At 53.7% G+C, this 13,323-nt stretch overlaps 1 protein-coding gene across 1 annotated transcript in view; it reads right to left on the reverse strand.

Moving 5' to 3' along the window:
- Positions 1 to 13,323, reverse strand: part of SHANK3 (SH3 and multiple ankyrin repeat domains 3) — a 69,442-nt gene that overhangs the window by 38,384 nt on the left and 17,735 nt on the right. Inside the window, 5 exon segments of the mRNA XM_069102918.1 lie at positions 4,111 to 4,191; positions 5,380 to 5,512; positions 7,565 to 7,689; positions 10,463 to 10,545; positions 10,846 to 10,921. Coding sequence (XP_068959019.1) covers positions 4,111 to 4,191; positions 5,380 to 5,512; positions 7,565 to 7,689; positions 10,463 to 10,545; positions 10,846 to 10,921 — 498 coding nt within the window.

Below are 13,323 nucleotides of genomic sequence, written 5' to 3' on the forward strand. Positions count from 1 at the left end.
GGGGAAGAGGTCGGGGGTGTCTGAGGGGGGGAGGGGGGGGGGGGGGAGAAGGGGGGGAGGGAGAGGGGAGGGGGAGGGGGAGGGGGGGGAGGAGGGAAGGAGGGAAGGAGGGGGAGAGGAGTTCACGAGGGAGGGTCAAGAATACGGCAGAGAGAGAGAGAGAGAGAGAGAGAGAGAGAGAGAGAAAAGAGAGTTATCAAGACAAATTCCAAGCCACCAAGTCAGCTGGAGGAAATGGATGACAAGTTCTTGGCATAGTTAACAAAGCTGACACAGCCAAGATTACAATAGTGAGGAGATACTCCAACCACCAAGGGCTCTCCCAGAGCCTTCTCCTCACCTTCTCTTTTCTTTGCCTCTCTTCTTCTCTCCTCCCCTTTCCCTCCTCTCTCAAACTGATGAATTCTTGACTCTCCCAATTTATCATTTCATCTTTCACGAGGGAGGGTAAGTAATGAGGGGTCCTGCTATTCTATATTTCATTCTGACCAAAAGACAGAACTGGCTAGGAGGATGAGGCAGCAGAGTGCAATAAAAAGCACATGAACTTGGAGTTAGGAGGCTGGAGTTCATGACTCAATTTCAAGTTTATTAGCTGCATAACCTAGGACAAGACAAGCTCCTTCTCAATGCCTCGGTTTCCTCAACTGTTAAATGGGAATACTACTCACATGCCCTACCTCATCAAGCTACCACGACCAAAACACTTTGCAAACCTTGGACTCCATTAAGTTACCAGTCAGAAAGTGCTAGTGTCTGGGCAGTAATCTGCAGCAGAGGACCAAAAATCTCTGTCTTACATTTTTACTAGTTACTTGCATGATAGCCTAGATGGCAGAAATTTCAGTGGGGTCACTAACATAACACAGATGGAGGAGTCATGATCCCAGGAGATTTTGACAGGATGAAAAAAGGTTAAAGCTAATAAATTCACAAGACTTAAAGTTAAAAGGGAGACAGAGTCCAGCCCCCTCATTTTACAGATGAGACCCAAAGAAGACAAGGGTCACTGACCCAAGGCCACTCCAAATAAATTCAATAGGGATCAATGTAAAGTCCTGTACTTGTGTTCAAAAAATCAACTTCCCAAATACCAGATGAAGGAAGGAGGTTTACTAGACAGATGGTCCCTGGGGAAAGGGTTGGGGTGGGGAGGATCAGAAGAGGTCAAGATCAGCCAGGAAAGCGCCCATGTGCTCTCCAGGTACATTAATGGTTGTGCCACTGTACCCTGAGGCTCCTGAGGCCTTTCCATCTGCCCGAATCTGAAACCCATCTATGTGGTGGCTGCCTCCTCCCTTAGAATGGGAGCTCCCTGTGCAAAGGAACTGGTCTCTTTAGCCTTTCTATTTGCATCCTCAGTGCTTGGCACACAGGAAGTACTTAATAAATTCTTTCATTCACTCATTAACAGAAACACATCATCCAAAGCAAAGGCGATGTCTGCCTTTCTCAGCTCTGCCCCCCTCAGACCAGAGCTGGAATATTAGCCTCAGTTCTGGGCACCACCTTTTAGAAGGGATTTAGAAGGGAGGCGGGAAAGCCTTGAGAGGATGGCTGCCTATCAGGATGCTGAGGGGACTCAACCCTGGGTGCTAATTAATGAATGAAGGAACTGAAGGTATTCAACTTCAAAAAGAGAAAGTCCAGGGGGAACTGTCTTCAAGCATCTGAGGGGCTAGAACGTGAAGAGGAATGGGGCTTATTCCATGTGGCCGCAGAGGGTAAGACCAGGGGCAGAGGGTGGCAAAAGAACTGCCTTGGGCTTCAGGCAATAAAAAAAAAAAAACATGCTAACAATCATAGGTGTCTCAGAGTGGAATGAACTGCCTTGAGGAGGAGGGAGATCCATGCCTAGACATCTTTCGGTCAGCCAGAAGGGCACTTGGGAATGCTGGAGCAGAGCCACACTTTGGGTAGTGATTAGACTAATGGCCATCGCAAATACTTCTAGCTATACCATCTTGTGCTCATCAGAGGAGTGAGCTATGCCATCCATCCCGTGGTACAGGGTAGGAACTCTTCCTCCCAAGGTACCAAGAACCAGGGCTAGGCTAACCCTGGTTCCATTTCTATTCCTAATTCCATTCTAGGATCCTGGCCCAGGCTCTTTAAACAGAAACAGCCCTGGAGTGATGAGGGGCAATTCCCCAGGTTACCCAGCCTCAGAGCAACCCAGAAAGCTGCCTTCTGAGTGGACCATGGTACGGTCTGTCAAGTGGCCCTGGATTTTGATCCTGAATGAATGTGAACCAACTGGCCAGTGGCCCATGGATTGATCTGGTCAGGGTGGCTCAGTCCCCAGAGTCCAAGCCCCCTGGGGCAGGTTGCAGAGCTAAAAATGACCTAGACTCTGGCCCAGGACAGCCCCTTGGGGTCCCAGTTGCTACCTCTCCCCTCATTTAACAGCAACAGTGACAGATAGCCAGGATGTGGTCAAGGATTGATGGATAGAGCTCTTTGGCCTTCACAGAGACTATAGCATCACAGGATTACAGATTAGGAACCTCAGAGGCCTTCTATTTCTAATGCCCATTTTACAGATCAGGAAACAGAAGCCCATAGAAGTTTAGGGACTTGACGAAGGTCACAAGCTAGTTAACGGTAGAGCTGGCGGTCATACCAAGCTCCCTTGACAGTCCAAGGCCCCTTGTGACTAAATCACAGTGTTCACCTCAAACCTCAGACCTCAGACCACATGTCTTAGTGGCCACAGACCCAAGGATGAAGGAAGGCTTCCAATAAAGGAGGAAAAGGCAGACAAAGAGAGACACGAAGAGAAGGAGATACAGAGGCAGAGATGACGAGACAGGGACGCGGACTCTCAGCACCCACAGATACCACTCACTCGGGTATGTGGCCTGCTCTTCCACATATGCAGCTGGAGGTCTCCAGTTGAGGCTGAGACTGGACTCAGAGCCCTCACTCCTGCTGCATTCCTCCCTATCCCACCTTGGACCCTGGGCTTCAGATGGTTCACTTTGAATAGACCAAGTCTACAGGAATCTTCATGCTGTCTGTCCCCATGTGCCACCTCCCTGAGCCTCAGCACTGGCAGCCGGGGCCTCAGACCTCCACTAGTCCAAACCTCCCATCCAAAGCATAGCCGCCTGGCTTCTGACTCCCAGCTTCTGCAAGCTCCTCCTCCCTGGGCCTCATCTATAAAACCAAGGGGTTGAACTCGACCTTTAAGGTTCCTCCATCTCTGAACGTATGATCCTGTGACAACTTCATAGGAGATGAGTTCATAGATAAAGGCACGGGCCACCTCCTAAGGCAGTCTACCCGGTGCTGGACAGCTCCAAGGGCTAGGAAGTTGTCCTTCCTCTGAGCTGAGAAAGCTCCCAAGCCATCTTGTTCTACCAGACAGAGCACACCCACCTCCATCCTCATTCTCCAGCCATTCTATCTGTCCTCTGACCTCCACCTTAATTTCCCTGCCCAGACTTGTTCTATTAACCATTCCCCTCCCTCATTCTGGCATCCCTAGTTCTCACCCTTTTTCCACATCCATCCTCATTCCCCAGGTTTGGCTTCTCACATTACCTCCACTCCTGTGCTCTGCCTGCAACCTTCCAATCCACCAGCACTTGATGGTTGCCCCAACTACCCCACCTGCCAGTCCATTCCCATCCTATGGGCTATCCCTATACACATATTTACCAGCACCTCTTGGTCTAGCCCAGTCCCAACATCTATCCCTGCCAGTCTATCCCCGTACCCTGACATCCATTCCCAACTCCCCTGTCTGTCCCTGCCCAGTTGCCACCCCCATCCCTGGATCCATCCCTGTCCTCAGATTCACTCTCATCCTCTGGGTCTTTCTCTGCATAGATCCATGTGCCCTGGTCTGACCTTGTCTCCATATTCACACTCTTTCACAAGCCAATCCCAGTCCCATCTCTGCTCTGTCCCCATACCCAGGCTGTCCTGGCAGGCAGGCATCCATCCTTCACACACCCCGTCCCCAGGCAGCAGCCCCTTCCCCTGCTCAGCCCCCTCCCCCTTTCCCTAGCCTGTCTGTCCATTCCCACCTCCCTCTCCAGCCCCTCTCCCCTCCGGGGTCCCAGGGCCCCCTGCTCCCCCCGGGCCACCCCCACTGCCACTCACCCAGCTCCTCCAGCTCAGCAGTCATAGACTTGGAGCGCAGAGTCAGCGTGGTACTGGGAGCCCTCTTGGGGGGCGGAGGGGCTGGAAGGAAGAGGGACGACTTGGACTTCCTGTCCAGCAGCAGGAGCCGAGGGGTGGCCAGGTGCAGATGCCACTTCCGCTCCACAGCCTGAATCTCCTCGTACTCGCGGGAGGACGAGTCACACTGAGCCAGGATCTTGTTCAGGCTGCGGCTGGAGGCGAACTTCTTCATGATGTTGGGAGGGATTGGGGTCCAAGAGGGAGGGGGCCACAGGGGGCCCTGAAGCCCAGAGAAGCCCGGAGGGCTCAAGGCCCAAGGGGTGAGGGTGGAGTTCAGGGGCGTCAAGGGGGCTCAGGAGTATCTGAGCATCTGGGATCACTGGCAGCTTGATTCCCTTGGCCCGAGAGTGGCTGAGGGGGCTGCAACGGGTTGGGTGTTCAGGGAAGAGGGCACACCAGTACCATGAGGTCAGAGGTTGAAGTGGAGGGCAGGGCCCAGCTCACAGATCCTGCAGGGCCTATACCTGCCCCTGGAGGACGCCAGGGCTCCTCCCTTCGGCCTGCCACAGGCCCAGCCCACCAGGAGCTTCGGAGGAAGGGTGGGGCAAGGAGGCCAGGGCTCGGGAATTCCGCAGGACTTGGGGATGCCCAGCCCGGCCAAGGGGCCCTTACGAAAGCCTTCCAGGCCCTGAGCTGCGGCGCGATGCTAAGCAAATGCCTCTCCTCTTCCCTTCAGGTACCGCCTCCTCCCCTTTCCCCCCCCCCCAACAATACGGTGGCTTCAACGCTCACTGTTGCTACGGCAACGCAGGCCTCCAGGCAGCTGCCACCACTGCCGGAGACTCCCTACCCCCCCATTCCTCCGCCCCAGGGCGGGGAGCCTGACGCCAAAAGGGGGGACACAAGGAGAGGGCATGTAGGAAAAGAAACTGGGGGGACACAGAGGCCAATTTCTTCTTGCTTTCCTTTCTCCCCTTTCCAGAGAGCCACCCAGACCACCTCAACCCCCTCATCTGCTTCTCGGTCTCCTGGCACCCCTCCTCTATTCTCAGCCTCCCGGGCCCCCTCCCCCCTCCTCTCTCAGCCCCCCCCCCCCCCCACTCTGCTGAGTACCCCCCTAAGCTCCCCTCCCCCTGTCTGCTCTCCCAGTCCCCTGACCTCCCACCTGTACTTCCAGCCCTCTAGACTGCCCTACTTTCCTGGCAGGCCGCTAGATCCCCACACACTTTCGATCAAGGCCCCTCTCACCTCTCCGCCGTGCCCCCTCTTCCTCCGGTTTTCTTGTCACTGACACGACCTTCATGAGCAGGCGGTTCCCACCCTGTCGGATCAAGGCCACGACCTGCTTGTGTCCAACCTTCACCACGTTCACTCCATTCACCTGTGGATGGATTCACCCCAAAGAAGAGAGGAAGAGAGGGAGGGGTGACCTCTCTGACCCTGGTGCTCAGCCCTCTGCTATTAGCCTCCCCAGCCTTCTGAGTGCCCTGATCCTGTCTCTGACAAGAGGCTGAGGGTCAGCTGGGGAGAGGCCATCAGCACTCACCCTGGCACTGATCCACTGATCTGGGAGGTCAGAGAGTGGTCCCTCAGGGGCGTATTTGACCCCAGGGGAGTTCCCAGCCGGGGCCTGTTATCCCTGGGGGAGGGGAGGCGGAGCTTGGAATCGATCCTCAACACCTCCTTCCTCCTCCCAGGAATCTGCTTGGGTTGTGAGGGCTTAGGGGGTGGGGAGAGAAGCAAGGTGATGGCAGAGGGGAGCTAGGAGGGGCAAGGGCTGAAGAGGAGGGGAACCACAGGGGAACCCTAGATGGGGATGTGGAGAGGGTCATGGGCTTGGAATCTAAGGATAGAAGGGCAGTAGGGGGAGGTCTGGGGTCATGGTGGTAAGGGGGTTGGGAGAAGGAAGAACTGGGAAGAGAATTATAAGATCATAGATTTAAAGTAGGAAAAGGCCTTAAAGGCCATGTAGTCAAAGCTTTGCTTTGCTTTTTTGACAAATGAGGAAACAGAGAGGCTCAAAAAGCTTATGTGACTTGCCCAGAGTCACACAGCTAGAAAGTGTCAAAGGCAGAATTTGAAACCAGGCCTTTCAGACTCCAGATCCAACACTCAGTCTGTCCACTATGCCACACAGAAGACCTCTGAAGGGTTGAGGAGAGAGGAGGGGAGGGAAGGAGGACAGTCTCAAATGACCCACTTACTGGAGCTGGGAGGAAGGGAAGGCCAGGGTGATCATGGGAGGGGCTGGGAAGGACTGAAATAGGGAGGGTTGACTAGGGTTTGGAATGGAACTGGGCTGAACAAAAACTAGAAGTAGCCGTGGCAGAAGGGCTTGGGCTGGAGGAAGACAAAACTACTGGTCTAGAAGGGTTGAGGGCAGTAGTGGTACAAGGGCTGGAGAAGTACCAGGGTGATGGTGGAAGGGGTAAATTGAGAGGGTGAGGGCTAAAGGATACTGTGGGGAAAGGGAGATGGGGTGGGCTGTAAGCCTAGGGTAAGCTATGGGGAGGGCATGAGGAGGGCTGGGCAAGCCAAGCCAAGGAGAGCTAGGGAGGGATTCAATAACAGCTTGCATTTACATAAGTAAAGGCTTTACAAATATCTGCTGTGAGTCCCACAATGACCCCATAAGGGACAACCTCTTACTACACCCATTTCACAGAGTTAAGTGACTTGCTCAGGGTCACACAGCTAGGAAGTATCTGAGGCAGGATTTGAACTCTGGTCTTCCTGATTCCAAGCCTACTGTTTATTCTTCTGTACCCAGCACTTGGAGAGGGCTTGGATGGTGGTGGAAGGAGCTTTTCAGGTCAGTGGGAGGAGAACTAAACCCTAGGGGAAGCCTAGGGGGAGGGCAGAAGAGGGGGAGGGAGAAGTGAAGACTAGGGAGGGCAGTGGTGGAAGGACAGCAAGGGAGGGAAGGAGGGAAGACACAGGTGATGGTTTGGGGGGGGGAATGGAAATTTCAGGGAATGGGAATGACCAGAGAGGAAACAGTCCCTCCTTCCTCCAAGATCCCAGAGCCCTCTTTTCGAGTCTCCTTCTTCCTTCAATTGCTCCATTTTGTGCCCAGTTTGATTCATCAGATCACAACATCTCAAGCAGGAGACTGGGGACATCTGAAGAGGAGGAGACTAAGGCTGCCCAGAAGGGGAAAGGTCTGGACCTGTCCAGTGTCACCAGGAAGGAAGTAACAACGCTGAGATGGAACCTCCAAATGCCCCAGGGCTGGGCCCTAGGGTCTACAGTGATGTGCACATGTCCCCTGATGGGCTGTGAGCTTCCTGAGAATAAGAACCATGTCTTCTGGCATCTTGGTCTCTCCCTCACCCCCAGCCTAGAGCTTTGCACACAGAAGGCAATAAATACAGGTCAGATTGCTCAATCAAGTGAAGAGGGTAGAGCTTGGGGAGGCGGCACAAAAACTCACCTCAATAAGGAAGTCTCCTGTCCGGAGTCCTGCCCTCCAGGCCACACCCTCATAATCCACAGATTCTAGGTACTGGAGAGCAGGGAAGGCTGGGGTTGGTGTGAATTCTTCAATGGGGGTCTCTGCTGTGGAGAGATGCAAAGAAGAGATGTGTGGGTCAGAGGGAGAGAGAGATGAGAATCAAGGAATCAGTGGATCCATGTGAGAAAGGCCTACTGTGTGCCCTCCCAGAGGCGCCAGAAACACAAAGGCAAAAGAGAGATAGGCCCTGTCCTTAAGAAACTGGCACTCTGTGGGTCAGTGAGAGAAGAATGCAAGAAAGACAGGAGGAAGAAAGGGCTCTGGGAGAAAGACTGGGGAGGGAAGAAGGAGCGCTGTTGAGGAAGAGAGCTCAGAAAGGTGCTGGGTGGGAGGAAAGAAACATGCGAGGGGAGGGGACAACACGGGCTTGGAGGAAAGGAAACAGGGCTGAGGAAAGAAGGGCCTTGTAAGTGGAGGTGGGAAGGGAAATCCTGCAAGTGTGAGTCAGGGGTTCAGGGCATAGGGATGGCAAATCAGGGATCTGAGCTGGGGACAGGCAGCCCTAGCCCCCACCCCCAGAGCATGCCCTACCCCCCAAGAGCTCCTCACAATGGGGGGGCTCCTGAGCAGGAAAAGCCCATCCCACCATCCCTTCCATTGGGACTGAACCGAAGAAGGTTCCAGCTGCTTACAATGTAGCCAGTGACCATGAAACCAGCTACACTGTAGCCAGCCATTCTCTGAAGTTTCCAGTAAAAGGAGCAGGGAAAAGAGAAAGGAAAACATCCCAGGAGAGGACAAGCGCCCCCCTGCGGCAGCTGCCAGAGGATGGGCCAGCCGAGAGTCAGCTCAGCCCAGAAATGGAGGATCCCAGAATCTCGAGCTGGGACAGGAAGGGCCATCGGCGGCCAGGGGGTCCAACCCTTCACTTTACAAGGACAAAACTGAAGACCAGAGAGTGTAAGTGACTGACGGATCTAGGGCTGGAAGGGTCTCCAGGGGCCATCTGGGGCTCTTTCCCTTCACAGATAACAAACCCCAGGCGCCCATAAAGGTAATAAGGCTGGATTTGAACACAGTTCTTCTACTCCAGCATCAGTGCACCTGGACCCTTTTCATAACTCTTTGGAGTTCATTTCAGTTTCCCTCCAGCTGCATGGGGATCTCTGGAGAGGAAGCACTTTCCTGGCCTAGGGAAGGAGCTGTCCTCTCCAGAGGGAGCAGCCGAGAGGATGCTAGGAGTTCAAAGGGAGAATCCCAGAGTTGGAGGAGACCCTGATGGTGGCCCACTATGTGAGTAGCACAGCGGACAAAGGGCTGAACCTAGGTCAGGAGGGCCTGAGTTGGAAATTCTCATCGTTCAGTCATGTTTCATTCAACGTGATCCCATGAACTTCCATCCATAGGATTTTCCTGGCAAAGATATTGGGGGGGTTGCCATGTCTTTCACCATTGTTCCCCATTTTGCAGATGAGGAGCTGAGACAAATAGAGGTGAAGTGACTTGCCCAGGGGCACACAGCTAGTAAATATCAGAGGCTGGATTTGAACTCAGATTTTCCTGCCTCCCAGCCCGGAGCTTCATCCACTGCACCACTTAGCTGCTCTGAGTTGGAACCCTACCTGATAATTATGAACTGTGTCACTCTGGGCCTTAGTTTTCTCATCTGCAAAGTGAGGGGCATGGACTTGATGGTCTTCATGTCTGTTCCAACCCTAAATCTATGATCCTGCGATCTTAGAAGTCACTTAACATCACTATAGATTTTCTCTTCTGTAAAACCAAGGGGCAGGACTTAGCCTCCAGGGCCATTTCCAGCTCTTGCTCTGTGATCCTTACCTGGACAGAACCTCCCCTGCCCAAGTGGGCATCCAATCTTTGCCAGAGAACTCTCTGCCTCCCACCACCACAGTATCCACACACCCCCCCCTTATTGTTAGGAATAAATGGAATGCTGGGAAGATCCTGAGACCCACTGTCCTGGCCCAGGGATCTCATCACCACCCCAGGCCTTCCATATCTGCATGAGAACAGCCAAGAAAACTTAGAGCTGAGTTGTAGTTACAGTAGGTCTACAGCCCAGAAAGGGCGGAGGACAGGGGAGACCCAAGCACAGCCAGGGATGTGGCCCTGACAGCCCGTGGTCTGGGTCGTCTCTGTCCTTATATCTGATGGTTCCAGTCTCTGCTGCTTCCACCCCAGGGGCCCCTAGCTGGAAAGGGCTTGGGGGCCTCTGGTCCTACCCCATGTAAACAAGGATCCCCTCCCCACCCACACTATCCCCAACAAGCAGACATCTCCCCTCTTCACTAGAAATAAAAATCTTTGGAAAACCCCAGTTTTCCTGCTTCAGAAGCTGCTGAGGGAAAGGAAGAGACCAAGACTAGGGATTAGCTCCAAACTGCACTAGGAAGCTTCCTTCTAAGTGGTCCCTTTGAAGGTAACTTTGGGGACATGAAGGAGCATCACTGTTCCTGAGGTCTGCCTATGAGAAAGTGCCTCAAGGTCCAGAGTCAACTGCCTGGGGATAGAACCCACATAATGGTGTCCCAGCACTACTCACCACCAATCCACAACCTCTTCTACATCTAGTCTCCCACTCCCTTCCCATCTGGGGCCACTACCTTTTCTACATATCCTCTATTCCCCATCTATACTCCCCTTCTTAAAAAAACCTCTCTCTGCCCACCTCCACACCACATTGTGGCCCTTATTCCCCTCTGAACATCCCCTGTTCAATGTGCTCCCCACTCCTCCTGTCCCTACCTTGTATCCTGTATCTCTGTACCATTCACCCTCCATGAGAGTACCACTCAAGAGAGTGCTCTTCCCCCCCCCCCCCCCTACCTCCATATCTCCCCCATCCCACATAGTTACCTTTGGCTCCCCGAAGGACGAAGCCAAAACCCTCCTGCTCCCGCTTCTGCAGGACAGCCACCTTGTCCTCAATGACGTAGTCACTGGGGGGAAGGGAGGAAAGGAAAGGGAGAAGGGGGAGCTTTTTCAGCCCAGGCCCTCCCAGGCCCTAACTCCCTCCCCAACTTGTGACTGCCCCCAGTGGACAACGTGGGAGAGAGACCTTGGTGTGACTGTCTTATGGAAGATGTCTGTCCATCCAGATGTATCTCGTGGGAAGTAGAAAGGTGGAGAGGTGGTCAAAAGTATGGGGGAGGGGAATCAGTACCTCAGCCCCCAACCCCGAAATGCCAACCCTGATACCCCCAGTATTCCACCTCCCCACCCCCATCCCAGCTCCATACCTGTGTGAGGTGAGACTGTCATAAGAGCCCACAGTATAATGTCGGAAAAGGCGCTTGGTTCGGTCCTCACGTGTTTCTGGGGGAGGGGGGACTTTCAGGGGCTGGAGGAAGTCTCCTTCCCCTTCCCCACCCTCCCCTCCCCAACGAGAATTTGCTCCCAGGAACCTTTATCTCAGCCCATTGGCCAAAAGGGAGAATTCAGAGAACAGAGGAAACAGGATTCTGTGGCCATGGGGGCCCCCAGAACTGGGGGAGGTCAGAAGGAAGGGGCTGGGGGTGAATTAGGCTAGGCCTTGAAGCTTCAGAACACCGAGGAGCTGCAGGGGCTGGGCCTGCCTTGGTCCCAGGACCAAGCAAAAGAAAACCAGCCTCTGAGAGCAGTCAGGGCAACTGAGGGCAGATTGAGATAGACAGAGAGTTGGAGAGAGGCTGGGGAGAGTGTGTGTTTGTGTGCATGTGCGTGTATGTGTGTCTGTGACTGTCTCTGTTTCTGTGTGTGCACACATATTTGTTTGTGTGTCTGTGTGTACACGTGTGTGTCCACGTGTGTGTACCAACTGAGCACACTGAGCTCTGCATGGGCCTCATGTCTGAACTGCCATATTACCAGAATGGAGAAAGCCCCAAGTATGGAGCCAGAAGACCTAGCTTTGCCACACCTACTGTTTGCTCTCTGTGTGACCTGAAGCAAGCCTTAGCTCCTCTGATCCTCAGTTGGCTCCTCTGAAATGAGGGGCTTGGCTTCAATGAGCTCTCTCACCTCTCTGTCAGCCTTAGTTCCCCCAGAAGACCATCAGCTCCCTGTGGGCAGGAGCTCTGGCTCCCTCGTCTCAGCTCCCTCCAAAGCTCACCAATGCCAAGGCATCACAAGCCCCAGAGGTACCTGGCAGCCATCCAGGGAGCTCAGGAGCCGCTCAGGTAACGTGTTCTTACTGTGCAAGAATCCTTACTCACCACAGCGCCAGCTTCTGGCTTCCTTCCAGGTACCATTAACTCTGCAGGCCCAGCACCCCTCTCCCCCTGGCAGCAGCAGCTGCCTCCCTCAGGCCTGGTCGTGACCACAGAGAGTAAGCTGCATGAGAGCAAGGGCTGATGTGCTTGGGCTTCTGGCATGCAGACCACGGTGCCTTCCCTACTCCCACACTCCCAGTCCAATCAGCTGTCAGGCCCTGGAGTTTTCAGCCTCTGCCTCCAGACTCCTGTCCAGTCAATCTCTCACAAGCTGCCATAGTCCTCTAAATGGCCAGGTCTCGCCCTGTCAGCCCTGTGCTTAAAACCCTTCCTGGCTCACATGCCTTAGCTTCACGGTCTAGGTTTCACCGTTAGAATATAAGGAACTCATCTAGTCTTTGTCTCCTGTCCTCAGGGCCCAGCACACGGCCTGCCACAGAGTAGGTGCTTAAACGCTTATTGCACAGCTGATTCTACTATCTGACCCCAACTTCCCAGCCTCATCTTGTGGTATCCCACTGCATACACCCCCAGTCACCCCGGCCTCCCCATCTTCATCCTGCCTTCTTGCATGCGCGTTCCTGGAATGGCCCCTTCTCCTCTGTCTGCCTGCCGCCACCCTCTTCTCCCAAGGCTCAGCCGTCTCCGCCATAACATGCCGCCTCTCCTTCCTTCTGAATTGCTGCCCCTCCTCTAGGTGACCCTTCCTGATACACGAAGTCATTTTCTAACTTATATCTGAGTCATTTAAGTATGTCTCAACTGCTCCCAAGCTCCCTGGGCGGGCAGGGCCTTGTATACCATGGGCGATTAATAAATATTCTTTTAGTTACCCTAAGTCCTGTGGATCCTGCTGCTGCTGCTTCCCTGGCCTGCCTGCCCTCCTTCTGGCCCTCACTCCTCAGCTTGCACATCCAGCCTGTAACTAGCCTGAGGTTCAGAATCTCTGGGCTTCAGACTCAGGCCTACATACCACTCTCCTCTCTCTGGGCCTGGCCTCAGTTTCCTCCTTTGTAAAATGAAGGGGCCTTGGGCAGCTAGGTGGAGCAGTGAATAGAGCAACGGCCCTGGAGTCAGGAGGACATTTAATACTTACTAGCCATGTGACCTTGGGCAAGTCACTTAACCCAAACTGCCCAGCCTTCCCCCCTCCAAAAAGCAAAATAAAATAAAATGAAGGGGCCTGCATTCAAGGGTGTCCACAGTCCCTTCCAAGTGATTACTCCCAACCAGCATGCAGCCTTCTGATCCATCCCATCCAGACTAGGAAAGTTATCTCCCTAATGCATTAGTCTGTGCCAATCACCCCACAGCTTCCCATTTCACAGAATCACAGACATCAGTGGAGGAAGGGACCTCCCTCTGTAGCTGTTTAGCCCAAAATATATTTTCCAGAGAGCCTTTCAGACACTCCATACCCAATAAACTACAAACAGCTTACAGTGGCATTCAAGGCCTGCTGTAATAAGGTCCCCTAGGAACACCTGCACATCCCCCCATATTTTCTTTCCATTATTCCCCTTCCCT

This window comes from Petaurus breviceps, unplaced genomic scaffold (genome assembly GCF_028583685.1).
Source record: "Petaurus breviceps papuanus isolate PSGF00001 unplaced genomic scaffold, PetGlider_PUasm1.0 558, whole genome shotgun sequence".
NCBI lineage: Eukaryota > Metazoa > Chordata > Mammalia > Diprotodontia > Petauridae > Petaurus > Petaurus breviceps.